The sequence below is a fragment of the Sphaeramia orbicularis genome, chromosome 22 (assembly GCF_902148855.1).
Source record: "Sphaeramia orbicularis chromosome 22, fSphaOr1.1, whole genome shotgun sequence".
NCBI classification, from domain to species: domain Eukaryota; kingdom Metazoa; phylum Chordata; class Actinopteri; order Kurtiformes; family Apogonidae; genus Sphaeramia; species Sphaeramia orbicularis.
This window is the reverse complement of record NC_043978.1, coordinates 28,365,492-28,380,353: the sequence shown is the minus strand read 5'-3', so window position 1 is coordinate 28,380,353 and position 14,862 is coordinate 28,365,492. Positions and strand designations below refer to the sequence as shown.

Below are 14,862 nucleotides of genomic sequence, written 5' to 3'. Positions count from 1 at the left end.
CAAACGCAGATCCTCAAGGACTGGTATCCTGCATGTTTTAGATGTTTACCTCTTCCAACACACTTGATTCAAATGATAAGCCTATCATCCAGCTCTGCAGAAGCCTGATAACGACCGTCAGGTGTGCTGGAAGAGGGAAACATCTAAAACATGCAGGATACTGGCCCTCGAGGATCTGAGTTTGACACCCCTGCTCTAGCAGCAAAACTATTGGATCAATTCATATTAAATTGTGTTTATAGATTGCCAGTGACCCAGAATAGATCTGATTACATTTTGGGAACAGTAGGTCAAAGTTCCAATTTTTTATGAATTTTTAAAATATTTTTTTTCTCCATTTACTTGTAATGGGTGAAATTTCAAACATCTGTAGCAGCAAAACTATAGGTTGAATTCATACAAAATTGGGTTTATAGATTGCCAGTGAACCAGGATAGATGTCATTATATTTTGGGAAAAATAAGTCAAACTTTCCATTTTTCATGAATTTTTAAAATCTCTTTTTCCCCCATTTACTTATAATGGGCAAAATTTCACATGTCTGTAGCAGCAAAACTATTGGTTGAATTCATACCAAATTGGATTTATAGATTGCCAGTGACCCAGAATAGACGGGGGGAAAAGTTGGTCAAAGTTCAAATTTTTTATGAATTTCTTTTAAATCTTTTTTTTGTCCCATTTACTCATAATGGGTGAACTTTCAAACGTCCATAAAAACATCATTTTTGTTTCAATTTACTTCAAACTTGGCACATATGTAGAGGCAATAGACATGATGACATCAGCTGGGTCAATGCCAAAATAAGTTACAATATGAGCACAGGGCAGGGTTTGTTGTGCCTGGCACCACTTGTTGATATTGTCCCTGGGATATGATGTCACAAATACATACAGGTAGAATCACTGACCCTCTTGAGACATAGAAAAATGTTCTTGCCTTAATGCTGCCATGCAGTGGTGACTGGTAGATAAGACCAGAGTCACCAGAAAGTATGAGCACATAGGTCATGCATTTGTGTGCTGAGCTAAATTAAAGACCCTGTTGTAAAAAGTACTGAAGTCGCAAAAACGTCTGTTTAAAATGTTTATAGGGTGCACTTAGCTAAACAAATACATGTTTATATGCTCAGCTTGAATGGTCCAAAAATGTGACTTCAGTACTTTTAGCACCAGGGTCTTCATTTATAATGGTTCAGTCAGCTGATGATGGTTGTCATAAGACTTTAATATTAGTTATTATCACATCATCCTATATTACCAAGTAGCTGATTAGAAAAAAAAAAATAGAGTTTGGCCTCATAGTCTGTTAAATTCAAATCCTTGTGTAAAACATAGAGGTGTAATGGGCTAATCATGAGTAAACTTTGTTACCTGTGACCTTTGGAGCAAATTAATCATCTTCAACAAAAATTATCCAATCAGACAAAGAGAAGAAACAACTCTGAGGGCTACAGGGTGCCAAAAATTAAGCCATGGGGTGAATCTTTAATATTCCAAAGAGAGCACACATATAAACTCATTTTATCCACATGTTCATGCAGAAATGAACCAAATACAGTTAAAACAACTTCACTAAATGTTGACATCAACTATAGGATACAGGGCGAGTATTATGCCAAAATAATTTAAGCATATCTTTTTATATCAGTCATTTTTGCAAAAAATAATAACAGCTCTTCTTTTACAATCAATTTTAAGAGGAGGCTGCCTCTGAACCACCCTCCAAATTCATTTGATCACTGATTCATTTGATCACGATTATTTTGCTTTATATTATTTTCTTGATGGAGACTGATTTTACCCCTGAGGATAAATGAAGTTGATCTGTAAGCTGTATGTGTATGTCTGGAACCTGATGGTACTGCATAATTTACACAACCTGCTGTCATCCTGGATGTGTTTCAGTCTGTTCATGTCAAGTTCCAAAGACCTTTGAAAGTTTTATTTAAAAAAAAAAAAAAAAAAAAAAACCTTCTCTCAATAGTAGTTTTGTGTCTCATTGGCTGTTGCTAACCTCTGACGAGTCCAAGACCAATATACAACAATGTCACATCCCTCTACCATGTATTATATGGAACATAATGGAATATTTTAAGTGTTTTAGAATAAAAACAAGTGGCATCATGTATTCAGACTGGCATTTAAAGGGTGAAAATCCTGAAACTTACTGAACATTTATTTAGTAGTTTTCAGAAGAGCTGAAGTGGTTGGAGCAATTTATGCAGAAAAAAATTTATATGATTATTTTATAGGAGTATTTTGCATTTACATTTTTGGCTTGAGGGTCCTGTGAGGATGCAAAAAGTGTCTGTGGTGTATATTAAACCTGCAAAAGTAAACGATATTACGTTAAATAAATATGTAAAAAAAAAAAAAAAAGAAAGAAATCTGCAACAGCCATACTGATCACTAAAAACAAAGAAATAAAAGGCCTGAGGGGTCCTTAGGGGTTAAATGCCTTCTTGCAGCTGGAACATTCATCACTGCAGTGAGTATTCAGTGGAAGATTGTCATCTGTTTACTCAGTAAAATTCTGGAGAGATTTTCCTGAACCTCTGTAGCTCTTAGAAAACTGTGTTCCATAAAAAACTTTCCTACAGCTCTATTTTCTGATTTCCTCATCAACCAATCCTACAACCTTATCATCTATTATTCTCTCATTACTCTTACAGAAATCTGGCCAAGAGCAACCAAAGAAGAAGGACTCTTCTGAACACTCATTCCAAACCATCAATGACCCGTGAAGTTTTTTGAAGACAGTAATAACCAAATTATCTTGCAAAAACATGATTTAAAAGCCCATAAATGGAAATGTCATCTCATCCAATCTAAACACTCTATTATGTACATTTTTTCCAAATGGTTTCACTTAGTGTTGCTATGAAGTGCAGAAAATAAAGCCAGGAACAACTTTTTTACACTGCAGTAACACAATTTGTTGCAGAAGAAATTAACTAATCTCAGTTTCTTCATAGTTGCAACAAACTAACCCTAACCCTAACCCCTAACCGTAACAACCAAGAGGAACACAACCAAATTAAACATTGTTAAATATAGATTATCATGTATTTGTCTTGCCAAAACAATACAAGTAGAAAAACTTAACCCATAAAGACCCAGCACTACTTTTGTGGCCGATCCCAAACAAAATTGTTCCAATTTGGAACCTTTCTTAACTGGTTTATCACCATTTATTCTGATACTAAGCTCTGTGTTTTGCATTTTAAAGTAAAATTAGGTATTTTCTTTTATTTAATTCACTAATCATGTGGATGTTCATAAAAGTCCTGATTAAAGTTGATGGTTATTAGATCAGAAACAGAAAAAACTAAAGAAAACTTGACTTTTTTGTGTAAAATATATCATTAACAGAACATAAACCAAATGTGTCCATCCACTGTCATTGATCCAACTTCATGGGTTTTACTGGTGAATCAGTGTTGTAGAGGACGACAGTGTTTCCACGGCAACTACGGAGCCTATGAATGTCCAAATGAGTCATATTTGATGACCATGAAAAGATTAAACATTCCAGACCAGTAGATGAATAGTGGGTGTTTGGGTCTTTGTGGGATAAAATACTTTGAGAAAGTGAAAAAGACAAAAGTATGCATTGTTTCATATATATTATATATATATATATGGTGTTTAATCTTTACATTCTCTACATTCACAACTAGAGGAAGAAAACTTTACCGTATGCCCCCAAAATCAAGATGATAGTGGCTTAAAATGCTGTAATGACTCCTTCTACTCTAAATTTAGAATGACTGCATTCAATTTTATACTCTCTTGTTTGGTCGTGTTGAAGTTGGCATTAGATTGACTTGACTTCCCCTGCTGCCATTTCTTCCTGCAGAGCAAAAGTCTAAACACTTCCCTTGCCCTCTGCTTGAAGTGTTTCCCTACAATAACATACAGGAAAGGATTCAGTGAACTGTTGCTGTAGCCAAGATAAGTGGCTAATTGTTCCCCAATGTCCAGCACGTATGCCCATGTACACCCAGAGATGATTTCATAATGATCCAAGGTGTCCAAGAAGATCAGGATCTGGTACGGTAGCCAGGACAGAATGAACACAGTTAAGACGATGAGTACAAGGTGCGCAGCTTTTCTTTCTGCACTTCCCCTATTGCCTTTTTTCATCTTCTTGCTGATTCGAAGGACTTTGGTGATGTGGTAGCTACAGAAGGATACAATAGGAACAGGGATGAGGAAGCCCACTACGCTCACAGTCATGTTGTAGCGCAGTCTCCAGCCTTCATGTGGATACACTAAGTAGCACGCCTCGATCCCCAGATGTGGAAGGAACTCAACGGATCGGAAGAGGATAGCAGGAAAGCTGAGCAAGATCCCAGCAATCCAGATGATCGAACAAATCCCACGCGCCCAAAACGCTCGTCTCTCCCATCCCTGCGACAGAGGTCTGGTGAGGGCAAGGTATCGATCCACGCTCACGAGTGTAAGAAACAACACGCTACAGTAATAATTCATCCCGATGATGATGTTGATCAGCTGGCACATGGGAGTCCCGAATCTCCAGTGGAACTCGTCGATAATAGTTGCCACCCAGAACGGTAGGCAAGAAACCATGAGGAGGTCGGCCACGGCCAGGTTGGTCAGATAGATGTCGGCCACAGAGCTGCGACGCTTCTGGAGACAGAACACGCAAAGCACAAAGGAGTTTCCGATGACTCCGAGAAAGCAGATGATGGACATGTAGGCAGGCTGCATGGTGTGAACCCAGTCCCATGCATCTGTGTGGTTACAGACCAGCTCGGCTGTACCGTCACCCTCCATCACCTTCAGACTGTGGGTCAATGTGAAATCTGCTGCACGGTGCCGGCAATTTAAGAGCCAGAAAGTCATTGTGTTGTCAGCTAAAGACAAATTCTACACCAATAAAACCTTTTAACTGTGTCAACATGGGATTAATGAGTGTGTTGCAACCCTCGAGTCATGTTTGAGTTCAAAGCTTGAGGGTCCAGTTGATTCAGTGTGGCTACTAAAATGACCATATGTTGTTTATCAGAGTACATAAGGAGATACCTTTTTCAAAGACGGGGCTCTTAGCAACAGACGGTGCACATCTGAGGCAGAAAAAAAACAGGTCACGTACGAGAAAATGTCGAACCTGCACAGAATCACTTTAAACCTTGACAAAAATACATGGATTAGGTAAAAAAAAAAAAAAAAAAGATGCTTCATTTGGTCAAAAAAAGCAAAAATTAACATCAATGACAGGGAAAAATGCATGAAAAAAATACAACTGTTGCAAAAAAAATCAACTGTCAATCATCAAATGTAAGTAGTGCAAAAAAAACAAACATACAAAAGGTCTGAGGCACGGTGATGCAAAAACAAGTCCCATAATACATAAAGGGACACCATCACCTACACAGAGTCTTCAATAGGCCATGCTTTTACTAAGTATATGTGGTTTATTCATGGAAAACATAAAACACACCATCTCATCCTGAAGTAACACTGTTCAAACATGCAAACACCATTAACAGTATTTCTCTTAGTCTCTTATCACATGTCCTCTACAGTTTTGTATGAATGAGCACATTTGTAGCATTTTGTTCATTGTTTATTTTTTTGTGTGTAAATTATCACTTCTGTAACTTTTTTCATAAATCATTCTGTCATTTCTTCTAATCATGTCCCGTTGGTGTGTCTCCACATTGCGATGCTCTGCTATAGTTGACATTCAAATGAAACACACACTTTTCTGTTACTGACTTGAGAAAGAACTATTCCTTCCAATCATTGCAAAGTATTCTTTTACTTTTCTGTCATGTTGTTATTTTTTGGGGTAAAAACTGCATCTAGCTCCCAATCATAGCTGCTGAAAAGTGAGATTTAGATTTGTCTTAAGCAAGAATTTGAACTTTGACCTCAGACAAGGTTAGTGTTCTGCTAGAAGTGCAACATTGCAATAATGGGCTCAGTTGGTAGAGCGGGTTGTCCAGTGACCATTGAAGGGTCGGTGGTTCGAATCCTGGCTCCAACTGTCCACATGTTGAAGTGTCCTTGGGCAAGACACTGAACCCTAAATTGCTCCCCATAGGCCCTGGCAGTGCCTTACATGGCAGCAGCCGCCCATTGGTGTATGAGTGTGTGTGTGAATGTGAGGCTTTGTAAAGCACTTTGGGCACCGTGAAGGTGTGGAATAGCATTATATAAGGTCAGTCCATTTACTATAATGCACAATTACCTGCTGCATCCAAGACGGATACTGTTTGTTCCATGTGGTGATGATTATTTTCGTTTATTTTTATGCCTCTGTTCCAGTGATAGTTAGGACTGGAGGGTTTATATATTTAGTAGCGTCCTTCCATCCTGCTCTTTATCCACACAGCCAATGCCCAATATGTCAGGAACAGGTTGAATTTCTTTAAATGTTCATAAATGTTCACATGGAGTCTAAAATAAACAGATTAGACTTCAGTGGCTGAAAGTCAAGGTCATCATGATCTAAAAAACATATTTTTGGTGCTAATTCAAGAGCTATATGCCATTTGTGTGATCACATATGTAGAAGGTCAAACGTCAGCTTCGCTGCATCTGCATAATAAGATCTGTACATACCCTTTACTGTGTTGTTGTAGAACCATATACCTGTATAAAAAATGATACCCAGGCACACAGAGCATGTTCCTCACCAGAAATGACTGTTAAAATACGTGAACAGAAACTGTCATCTGGACATGAATCTGCAACTACTCATTGATTTAAATTTTAAATATTAGAACACTTTCTTTGTTAATTTTACAGAGGCGAGCAAAAAGACAATAATACAGAAGTCACTGAGGTTAGAGGGTCTTTTCAGATCACCAGCTCTTTTCACTCATATTGCAAAGCCTTCACTACTCTGGATTACATTAGTGAAACTCTTCCCTTAATTTTGCCACGTTATGTTCTCTTTTATCATTATGAACATTAATTTTGTCATGTTTTGTGTTAGTTATATTGTGTTGGATTGTCAAAGCTGTTACACCACAAGTAAATTTAAAATGTAATGTAATGTAAAAAAAAAACAAAAAAACAAACCAACAACAACAAAAAAAACGATTATAGTCCAACTTTTTTTTTCTTTTTGCTTAAAAACACAATAATCCCAAAAGCATCATTTAGTCATATGTGAGGTATTTAAAATCATTTTTAAGGGGTGGTCATCATGGGGTTGGTCCAACTTTTTTTCTTTTTTTTGCTTAAAAACACTTCTAAATAATCCCAAAGGCATCACTTAGTCATATGTGAGGCATTTCAGACTATTTAAAATAATTTTTGAGGGGTGGTCATCACAGACCGCCGCTGTGATAAAATGTAAGGGGGGGTATGTGGTCTGAAAAAAAAAAAAAAAGATTTTGGTCCAGTGTTTTTAATTTGCTTAAAAACACTTCTAAATAACACCAAAGGCATCAAGTAGTCACATGTGAGGTATTTCAGAGTATTTAAAGCCATTTGTGAAGGGTGGTCATCATGGACCCCTGCCTCAATAAAACGTGTTCATTCATGTTTAAGCCCCCTGTCAGTCACAAGCTCTCAGTATTACTGTAAATCCCCCACCTTCTTTTGGCACCTATAGGCATATGCACCCTTTAACACACTGTCTGCCGGAATATTTTTTATTCCACAACAATTTCCAGCTCTGGCAGCAGTGGTGAAAGACAGACTCCAAACATAGATTTCCTGTTTGGCATAACAAGGCTTCATTTTGGGGACAGCTAGGGTGTACCCTTACCCACAGCCCACACTGAGTCAACACTGGCCAATAAACTGCGGTGTGGTGAGAAGTGTAGAGTGTAGTGAGACAACTGATGTCTGCACAGCCATGAAAAAGTAGCATGTTTTTGTGTCACCACTGGAAACTCTGACAGACTCCTGTTTTTAACTGCAGACAATGAGTCAGAAACACCAGAAAACACGAAGTAGATAGTTACCCGGGTTCACTTATGTTTAAGTTTTTGTGCTCAATTTGACATTTAAATGCATCATAAAGATTCAATAAGACATCCATAAAACCAGATGTTTGTTTAATCTGACGTGAACAAGTACTGCATTTAAAATCAATTACCTGCAATATAGACATATGTAATAATATGACAATTATAGACTATTTACATATTTTACAGCAAAAAGGCACATATAGATGACCTGCATATAGTAGATATGGTAGATGTGCAGTCTTTGCTATGTCCATTTTACATGAATAATTGACTCTCATTAATATTCCCTGTCAAGCCCTCATAGATTTGTGACTCATTTGTGGGTTTTTTACAGATTTTAAAAGAAATTATAGCTCTGACTGCATCTTCAATAACTCTTTTGAAGTTCCAGAGAGAAGAAAACGGAAAGAACTTCATATTTGAGAACTACAATTACAACATAGTGTTTATTTGATCAATAAAAACCAAGGTTCTCCTATATGAGATGATACTAATGTAAACTAGCATTGCACACAGTTGTGCTCAAACAAAGGAGGTCTGATGTTAATTAAGTTAATTATGCATAAACTTTAAGCAATCATACACCGTTTAAGGCTGAATAAATACTATATACTATGTAAAAAGAAACACAAGTTATGTTTGCAAGAGAGACATGTTTTTGTTTTTAACAACTGTATGCTACAATAGCTAAAATTAGTTAGCATCTTAGTTTGACGCAATTTAAGATTTAATGAGTCCTTTCTGTCTACTACTCTGATATTTCAGGACAATTAGTGTAGAAATCATTATTAATTGTTAATAATTAGCCTATTATTTCCTTTGCAATATCTGATCTATATCTTATAGATTATATACTGAAATGTCAGAAAATAATGGAGAAGTCCTGTCTCAAACATTTAAAGTCAGTCTGTACGATAAGTATCTTCTACAGTGTTTAATCTATAGTCTGACATCCCTTTCTCTTTTTTTTGGCCTCAGAAAACCAAAAAAATAATGGCTACCCCCATCTAAACTTGAGGATATTACAGGTTATGTAGCACATATGCATAACATTTTAGCATCTTCGGTCATTTGCTAGTGTAGGAGTGGACATTGGCCATTCTAGGGAGGGGGCTTGGGTTAGGGTCAGTTATGTGCTTAGTTTATACTGTATTAATAACTGTCCAGCAGTCATTCTTCTTCACACTCGTAGTATTTTACACTGATGTTTTCAGCGTTGACGACCGTGTAGATTCTGACATCGCTGTTTTCATAACAAGAAACTGCTTGAGGACTTCCTGCACCTTTTTCCGGAAGTTCTTTCCCACAAGGACATAGAGGATGGGATTGAGTACGCTGTTGAAAAAGGCTAAGTAGCTGAAGAACTGGTTGGAAAGTTCGAGGAAGTCTATGAGGGAACACCCTTCCAGGTTCAGGCCTCTCGCGAGCACATCCAGCATTGTGACGATATGGAAGGGCACCCAGCATACGAGAAAGGCCAGGAGGACCGCCAGAACCAGTGTGGTGGCCTTCTTCTCTGTTTTCTCAGCATTGAACCTTTCCATAGCTTGATTCTTCAGAGCCTGAATAATCTTAATTGTGCAGTATGAGATTATTGAAATGGGGATGACGAAGCTCAACATGATCAACATGACATCCCAGAACAGCTCCACCTTTAGGTTGGGGTACTTCAAATAGCATGCATAAACATCATAATCGGGAATGTACTCCACGGTCCTAAAAATGAGCACAGGGGCGCCCAGGAGCAAGCCAAACCCCCACACAAGCAGGCAGCCCAATTTAGCATACTTCGGTCTACGCATTCTGCCGTGGGACATGGTATGCACTAGTGCCACATATCGATCTATGCTAACCAGAACCAGGGAATAGATGCTGCAGTAGGCGTTCATTTTGACGCCTAAGTTAACAACTTTGCACAGGAACAGACCAAAGGGCCAGTTGAAATCATTGTATATGTTGACAGCCCAGAAAGGTAAACACGACACAAGAACAAGGTCAGCAACCGCTAAATTGCTCAAGTAGATCTCAGCCACAGTGCAGGGTTTCTTGTGGAGGCAGAAAACCAGCAGGACAAACACGTTCAGCACAATTCCCAGAACAGCTATGAACAGAATATAAGCTGGCTGATAGGTGCTGAGCCAGTCCCAGGCTTCAGGATCAGGACAGGTAGTCTGGTTGGTGTAGTTTTGGTCTCCATAGAGAGCTGCTGTGCTGAAGTTGGCAGTGATACTGTAGAGACAGAAACATGAAATGAAAGTTAGATTTTGTTTATATTACTTCAAGGTTCAAGGTTACTTGATTTGTACTCGTGGGTAGATTTGTTCTGCAGGCGTGGTGATTGCTTTTGGCATTACAGCAAGACATACGTTGAACCTGTTAGGCAGGTACTTGATGGAGCTTCTAGACAGGACAAAAAGTGCTCAGTGTTCCACCATTCATCAGCATAGCAGCATGGATAAGTAAAAGAATAAAATAAATAAATAAGATCAAATAAATAAAACTAAGATGCAATAAAACACAATAAAAACCCAGAGAAGATAAAAACAGTCTGGGATAAAAACCAGGATAAGAACATAGAATTTAAAAATTTGAAGTAACAATAATAAATAGAGCAAAGAAATAGGATAAATAACTAAAACAAGTTAATGAAGTGCAATGTCATCATTTCTTATTGAGCTCAGTGACGGCGACAGGAACAAAGCTGTTTTTATAACGCTGTGTCCTGCACCTTGGGACTAAAAACCTCCGTCCAGAGGAAAGGAGCTGAAATTCACCTCATAAAGGATGGGAGTCATTATTACTTTACTATTATTAAAACATTTACATGCATCGTAGAGGTGGAAATCCCAGACAAACTTATTATTATCAGCTATAATTCTGCTTTGCACAGGACTTTGTTAATGTATTTACTACACTGAACAAAAATATAAATGCAACACTTTTGTTTTTGCTCCCATTTTTCATGAGCTGAACTCAACAATCTAAAACTTTTTCTGTGTACACAAAAGGCCTATTTCTCTCAAATATTGTTCATAAATTTGTCTAAATCTGTGTTAGTGAACACTTCTCCTTTGTCTTTTGCTGAGATAATCCATCCATCTCACAGGTGTGGCATATCAAGATGCTGATTAGACAGCATGATTATTGCACAGGTGTGACTTAGGCTGGCCACAATAAAAGGCCACTCTAAAATGTGCACTTTTATTGTATTGGGTGGTCCAGGGGGGTCAGAAAACCAGTCAGTATTTGGTGTGACCACCATTTTCCTCACGCAGTCTTCTTCATGAATACATTCAATTCACAGGCAAAAGCTCTGGTGGACATTCCTGAAGTCAGCATGCCAATTGCATATTCCCTCAAAACTTGTGACATCTGTGGTATTGTGCTGTGATAAAACTGCACATTTTAGAGTGGCCTTTTATTGTGGCCAGCCTAAGGCACACCTGTGCAAAAATCATGCTTTCTAATCAGCGTCTTGCTATGCCACACCTGTGAGGTGGATGAATTATCTCAGCAAAGGAGAATTGTTCACTAACACAAATTTAGACAGATTTGTGAACAATATTTGAGAGAAATAAACCTTGTGTGTACACAGAAAAAGTTTTAGATCTTTGAGTTCAGCTCATGAAAAATAGGAGCAAAAACAGAAGTGTTGCATTTATATTTTTGTTCAGTGTTTGTATTTTATTAGTATTTACTGCATGTCATATCCTTCCAACTTTGTGAATACTGTCGTCTGTCTGATTTAACAGTCACTGGAGTTATCTATGACACATGCCACTGTCACTTTGTGTAAATGAAGAAAGAGAAAAGCTGAAATGCGGAAATTGTGTATTTATTCTAGAATTTGGCACCTGACATGTAACACCGTCCAGTCTCAGTTGAGTGCACCTTCATTACACAAACTTACTGCAACTTCCATGTGCTATTACTCAAAGAATTAGTGACTGTAATGAATCACATTGATACAAGAATGTGTTTAGAGTGCCTACACATTTTAGCAAATATAACTGTATTTGCCACTAGCACAGATTGATAGTTATTATATATATATATATATACTGGAGGATTCTGTTGGGTTTCTGTAAATTTGATTTGATTTTGATTTGATTTGATAAAGCACTTTGTGACTCTGTCTGTGAAAAGTGCTCTATAAATAAAATTTACTTACTTACTTACTCACTATATACGGTATGATATATTCATGTATCAGTGTTATATTACAGTAACTGAAGAACACATCACACAATGTAACGTTGAACTAATTGTCATCAACTGCTCAAAGTATTTTGTCTAATGAAATATATGTTATAAGCCCATTGTCTGGCTTTGCCTTGACTTGTAATTTATGTTTTCTTTACAAGCAAAATGTGGGGCACTATAATTGAACTTTTGGTGAGCATTTTTAGTAGCTTTGGTGAAAATAATGAACGGCTGAACATTGAAGTGGTACCTGACCCTCAAAAACCTACCTGAAAGCTCATTGTTGGCCTTTCTATTCGAGTACCAATGACACATGAGAGTGTTTCCAGTGTTTAGGTGCAGATCTCCATACTGTACATCTAATTTCTGCATGACCATCTCAACATACATAACCTCCAGCTCTGTCTGCACTATGTTACTTTTCACTAATGAGAAACAGGGTCGGTTCTGTTCACTCTATTTCCTCGGGGGGGTCATTCTCCTTGCACAATACAAGGTGTAATTTTATTTGTCAGGAAATTAGTTTTGGATTGGGCCATTATTATGCTTATTATTTTAGCTTTTAAGAGAGTGATTTTGAATAAACTTATTTACTTATATCCTCTGTGTTGTGTTAAATCCATATGACACACATCACTGTGTAAATGATCTGCCTCAGACATTAAATGTGTTAAATCTTACTTTATTAAGATGCATTAGAAAACAAAGAGCTGGTTTGCTGATGTTTTCAATGTATATCATAAAGTGTTATTACACATATATATTGGTTTATGTACATTTATACAATAGATTTATAAATCTTTCTTTAGATAGAGCTTGTACAGTGACTGTATTGTCATGTGCAGTGTTTTGAAGTAGATCTAGTTACTCTGAGAGTAACATTCCTTTTGAGTAAAACCCATTCTTTCATTAATTCACATAATTTCACATTTTGACCCAAGACTGTTGGACGCTTGGAAACTACCACCAATCTGTATTTTTGATGTAATTTTTCTTTATTAGTGACTCAAACCTGGTAAAGATTCACAACTTTTATTCTGGAATCATTTTACTTGTAAACCAGTGCCACATTCATTTCTTCCCCCACGTTTTCCCTCATAAATGCATCCAGGAGAAAATGGTTTCCCCACAAAGTATTTTGCAAGAAAATAAAAAAAAAAAAAAAAGTCTGTCGGGCCACCAAATAAAATATTTAACTTTCCAAATATGCTCTTTTCATGTCATTTATTTGCCAGTAAAAGTCTTTGACACTATAAAAAATGCTTAAAATTGTTCGTCAGTGTGCCTCAGAAACACATGGAAAAAAATCTGAAAGAACTGAATCCGAAAACTTAAAACTCTGACTATGCAATGAATATACAATATACTATACTATATGTAAATGGAAGTTTTGTTTAAAAATAAGCTGCTACCATAATATGTGTTGACTGGTAAGAACAGCTCCAACAGACGTTATTATTGATGAAAATCCTTCTCACAGCATCAAAAGTGACTGTTGATAATACATACATAACATATCCATCACAATGCAGCATATCTAGTAGAATCCAGAAGTAAATAATAAACCTTACACATACCTTGTAGATTGTGGAGTCATTCCTCCTCAGAGAGTCCAGATGTGGACTATCCAGATGCCCAGCAAAACTGTTTCAGTTCTGTGTATGATTCACTCTCTTAAGGGAAACTGTAATTAAAGGGATGTCAGACCAAACCTCAGACTTTATCCTGCATGCTTGTCTCTCTCCCCTGTTTAGTTTGTCCTCTCCTCTTACTAACATCATACACAGAGGGTGTGTGTTTATGACTTTAATGTTTTATTAGACTAAACATCATTTTGGGCTCTAAATAAGATGAGGTAGACAGACTGATTTCATTTGCCTCCATCATTACCCACTTGAGCTGAAGTTTTTCTGCCTCTTGTGAAAAGACTAGGGTTGAAATATTATTGAGAATTTCAGCAAAAAAAATTATAGAGATTCATTTAAAACATAGAATTGTGGCAGCATGAAAGTAAGCATGAACTATAGTAAAAAAAAAAAAAAAAGAAAAGAAAGTACATGATATTAAGGGGAAGAATCATTCATATTCTATGCATTTGTGACAAATCCATTTATTGCACTGCATTTTATTTTATTTATTTTTTCTTACTGTGAATGAAGCAATAAAACAATGACAATTAGCATAATACTATTTAATATTGCAGTGATTTTTATCTTTTGGGAATATTTTCTTTACATGTTCACCTTAAGCAGATCCTAAATGTTTTACTGTTTTCATCTGATTTCTTTATATTAAGCATTGAGTAATTTTTCATAAGTCTTCTTGTAGTCAATCTTGTATTTGTACATATGCAAATCTTGTTTTTTTGTCTGCTTTATTAGTGTATTCGATTTATATTATTTATTGATTTTATATCTTCACGCTTTTTTTTTTTTTTGGCTTCTTTTGGTATTGTTTTTCAAGAGTGTTTTTCTATGTAACTGAGCTATGATGAAGAGGACTTCCCTGGGTTCTTTACCCCAAATACAAAATGGCAGGGTGTGAAAGGAGGACCGTGAGCACCTTAAAGCCCTCCGTACTATCACCCCCGTACGTCAGGCTTCTCTCAGGGGGGAGGGAGTGTGACAACCTGGAAGTTGCCCCAAACACACACACACACCCTGTAACATGCATGTTGGCATCCAGATCCACGCCGGAAATTGTC

General features: G+C 37.0%; 2 protein-coding genes across 2 annotated transcripts; both read right to left on the bottom strand.

Moving 5' to 3' along the window:
* Positions 1-3,750: 3,750 nt before the first annotated feature.
* LOC115413228 (B2 bradykinin receptor-like) lies at positions 3,751-4,800 on the bottom strand. The gene has a single exon (XM_030125962.1). The coding sequence runs from the start codon at positions 4,798-4,800 to the stop codon at positions 3,751-3,753; it is 1,050 nt and encodes a 349-aa protein (XP_029981822.1).
* Positions 4,801-8,040: 3,240 nt separating this feature from the next.
* LOC115413969 (B2 bradykinin receptor-like) lies at positions 8,041-13,796 on the bottom strand. Its single transcript, XM_030127117.1, has 2 exons — positions 13,736-13,796; positions 8,041-10,184 (listed from the first exon to the last, which is right to left on the bottom strand). Exons 1-2 carry the CDS (start codon positions 13,753-13,755, stop codon positions 9,152-9,154), a joined length of 1,053 nt encoding a protein of 350 aa, XP_029982977.1. The 5' UTR covers positions 13,756-13,796; the 3' UTR covers positions 8,041-9,151.
* Between the last annotated feature and the right edge of the window lie 1,066 nt (positions 13,797-14,862).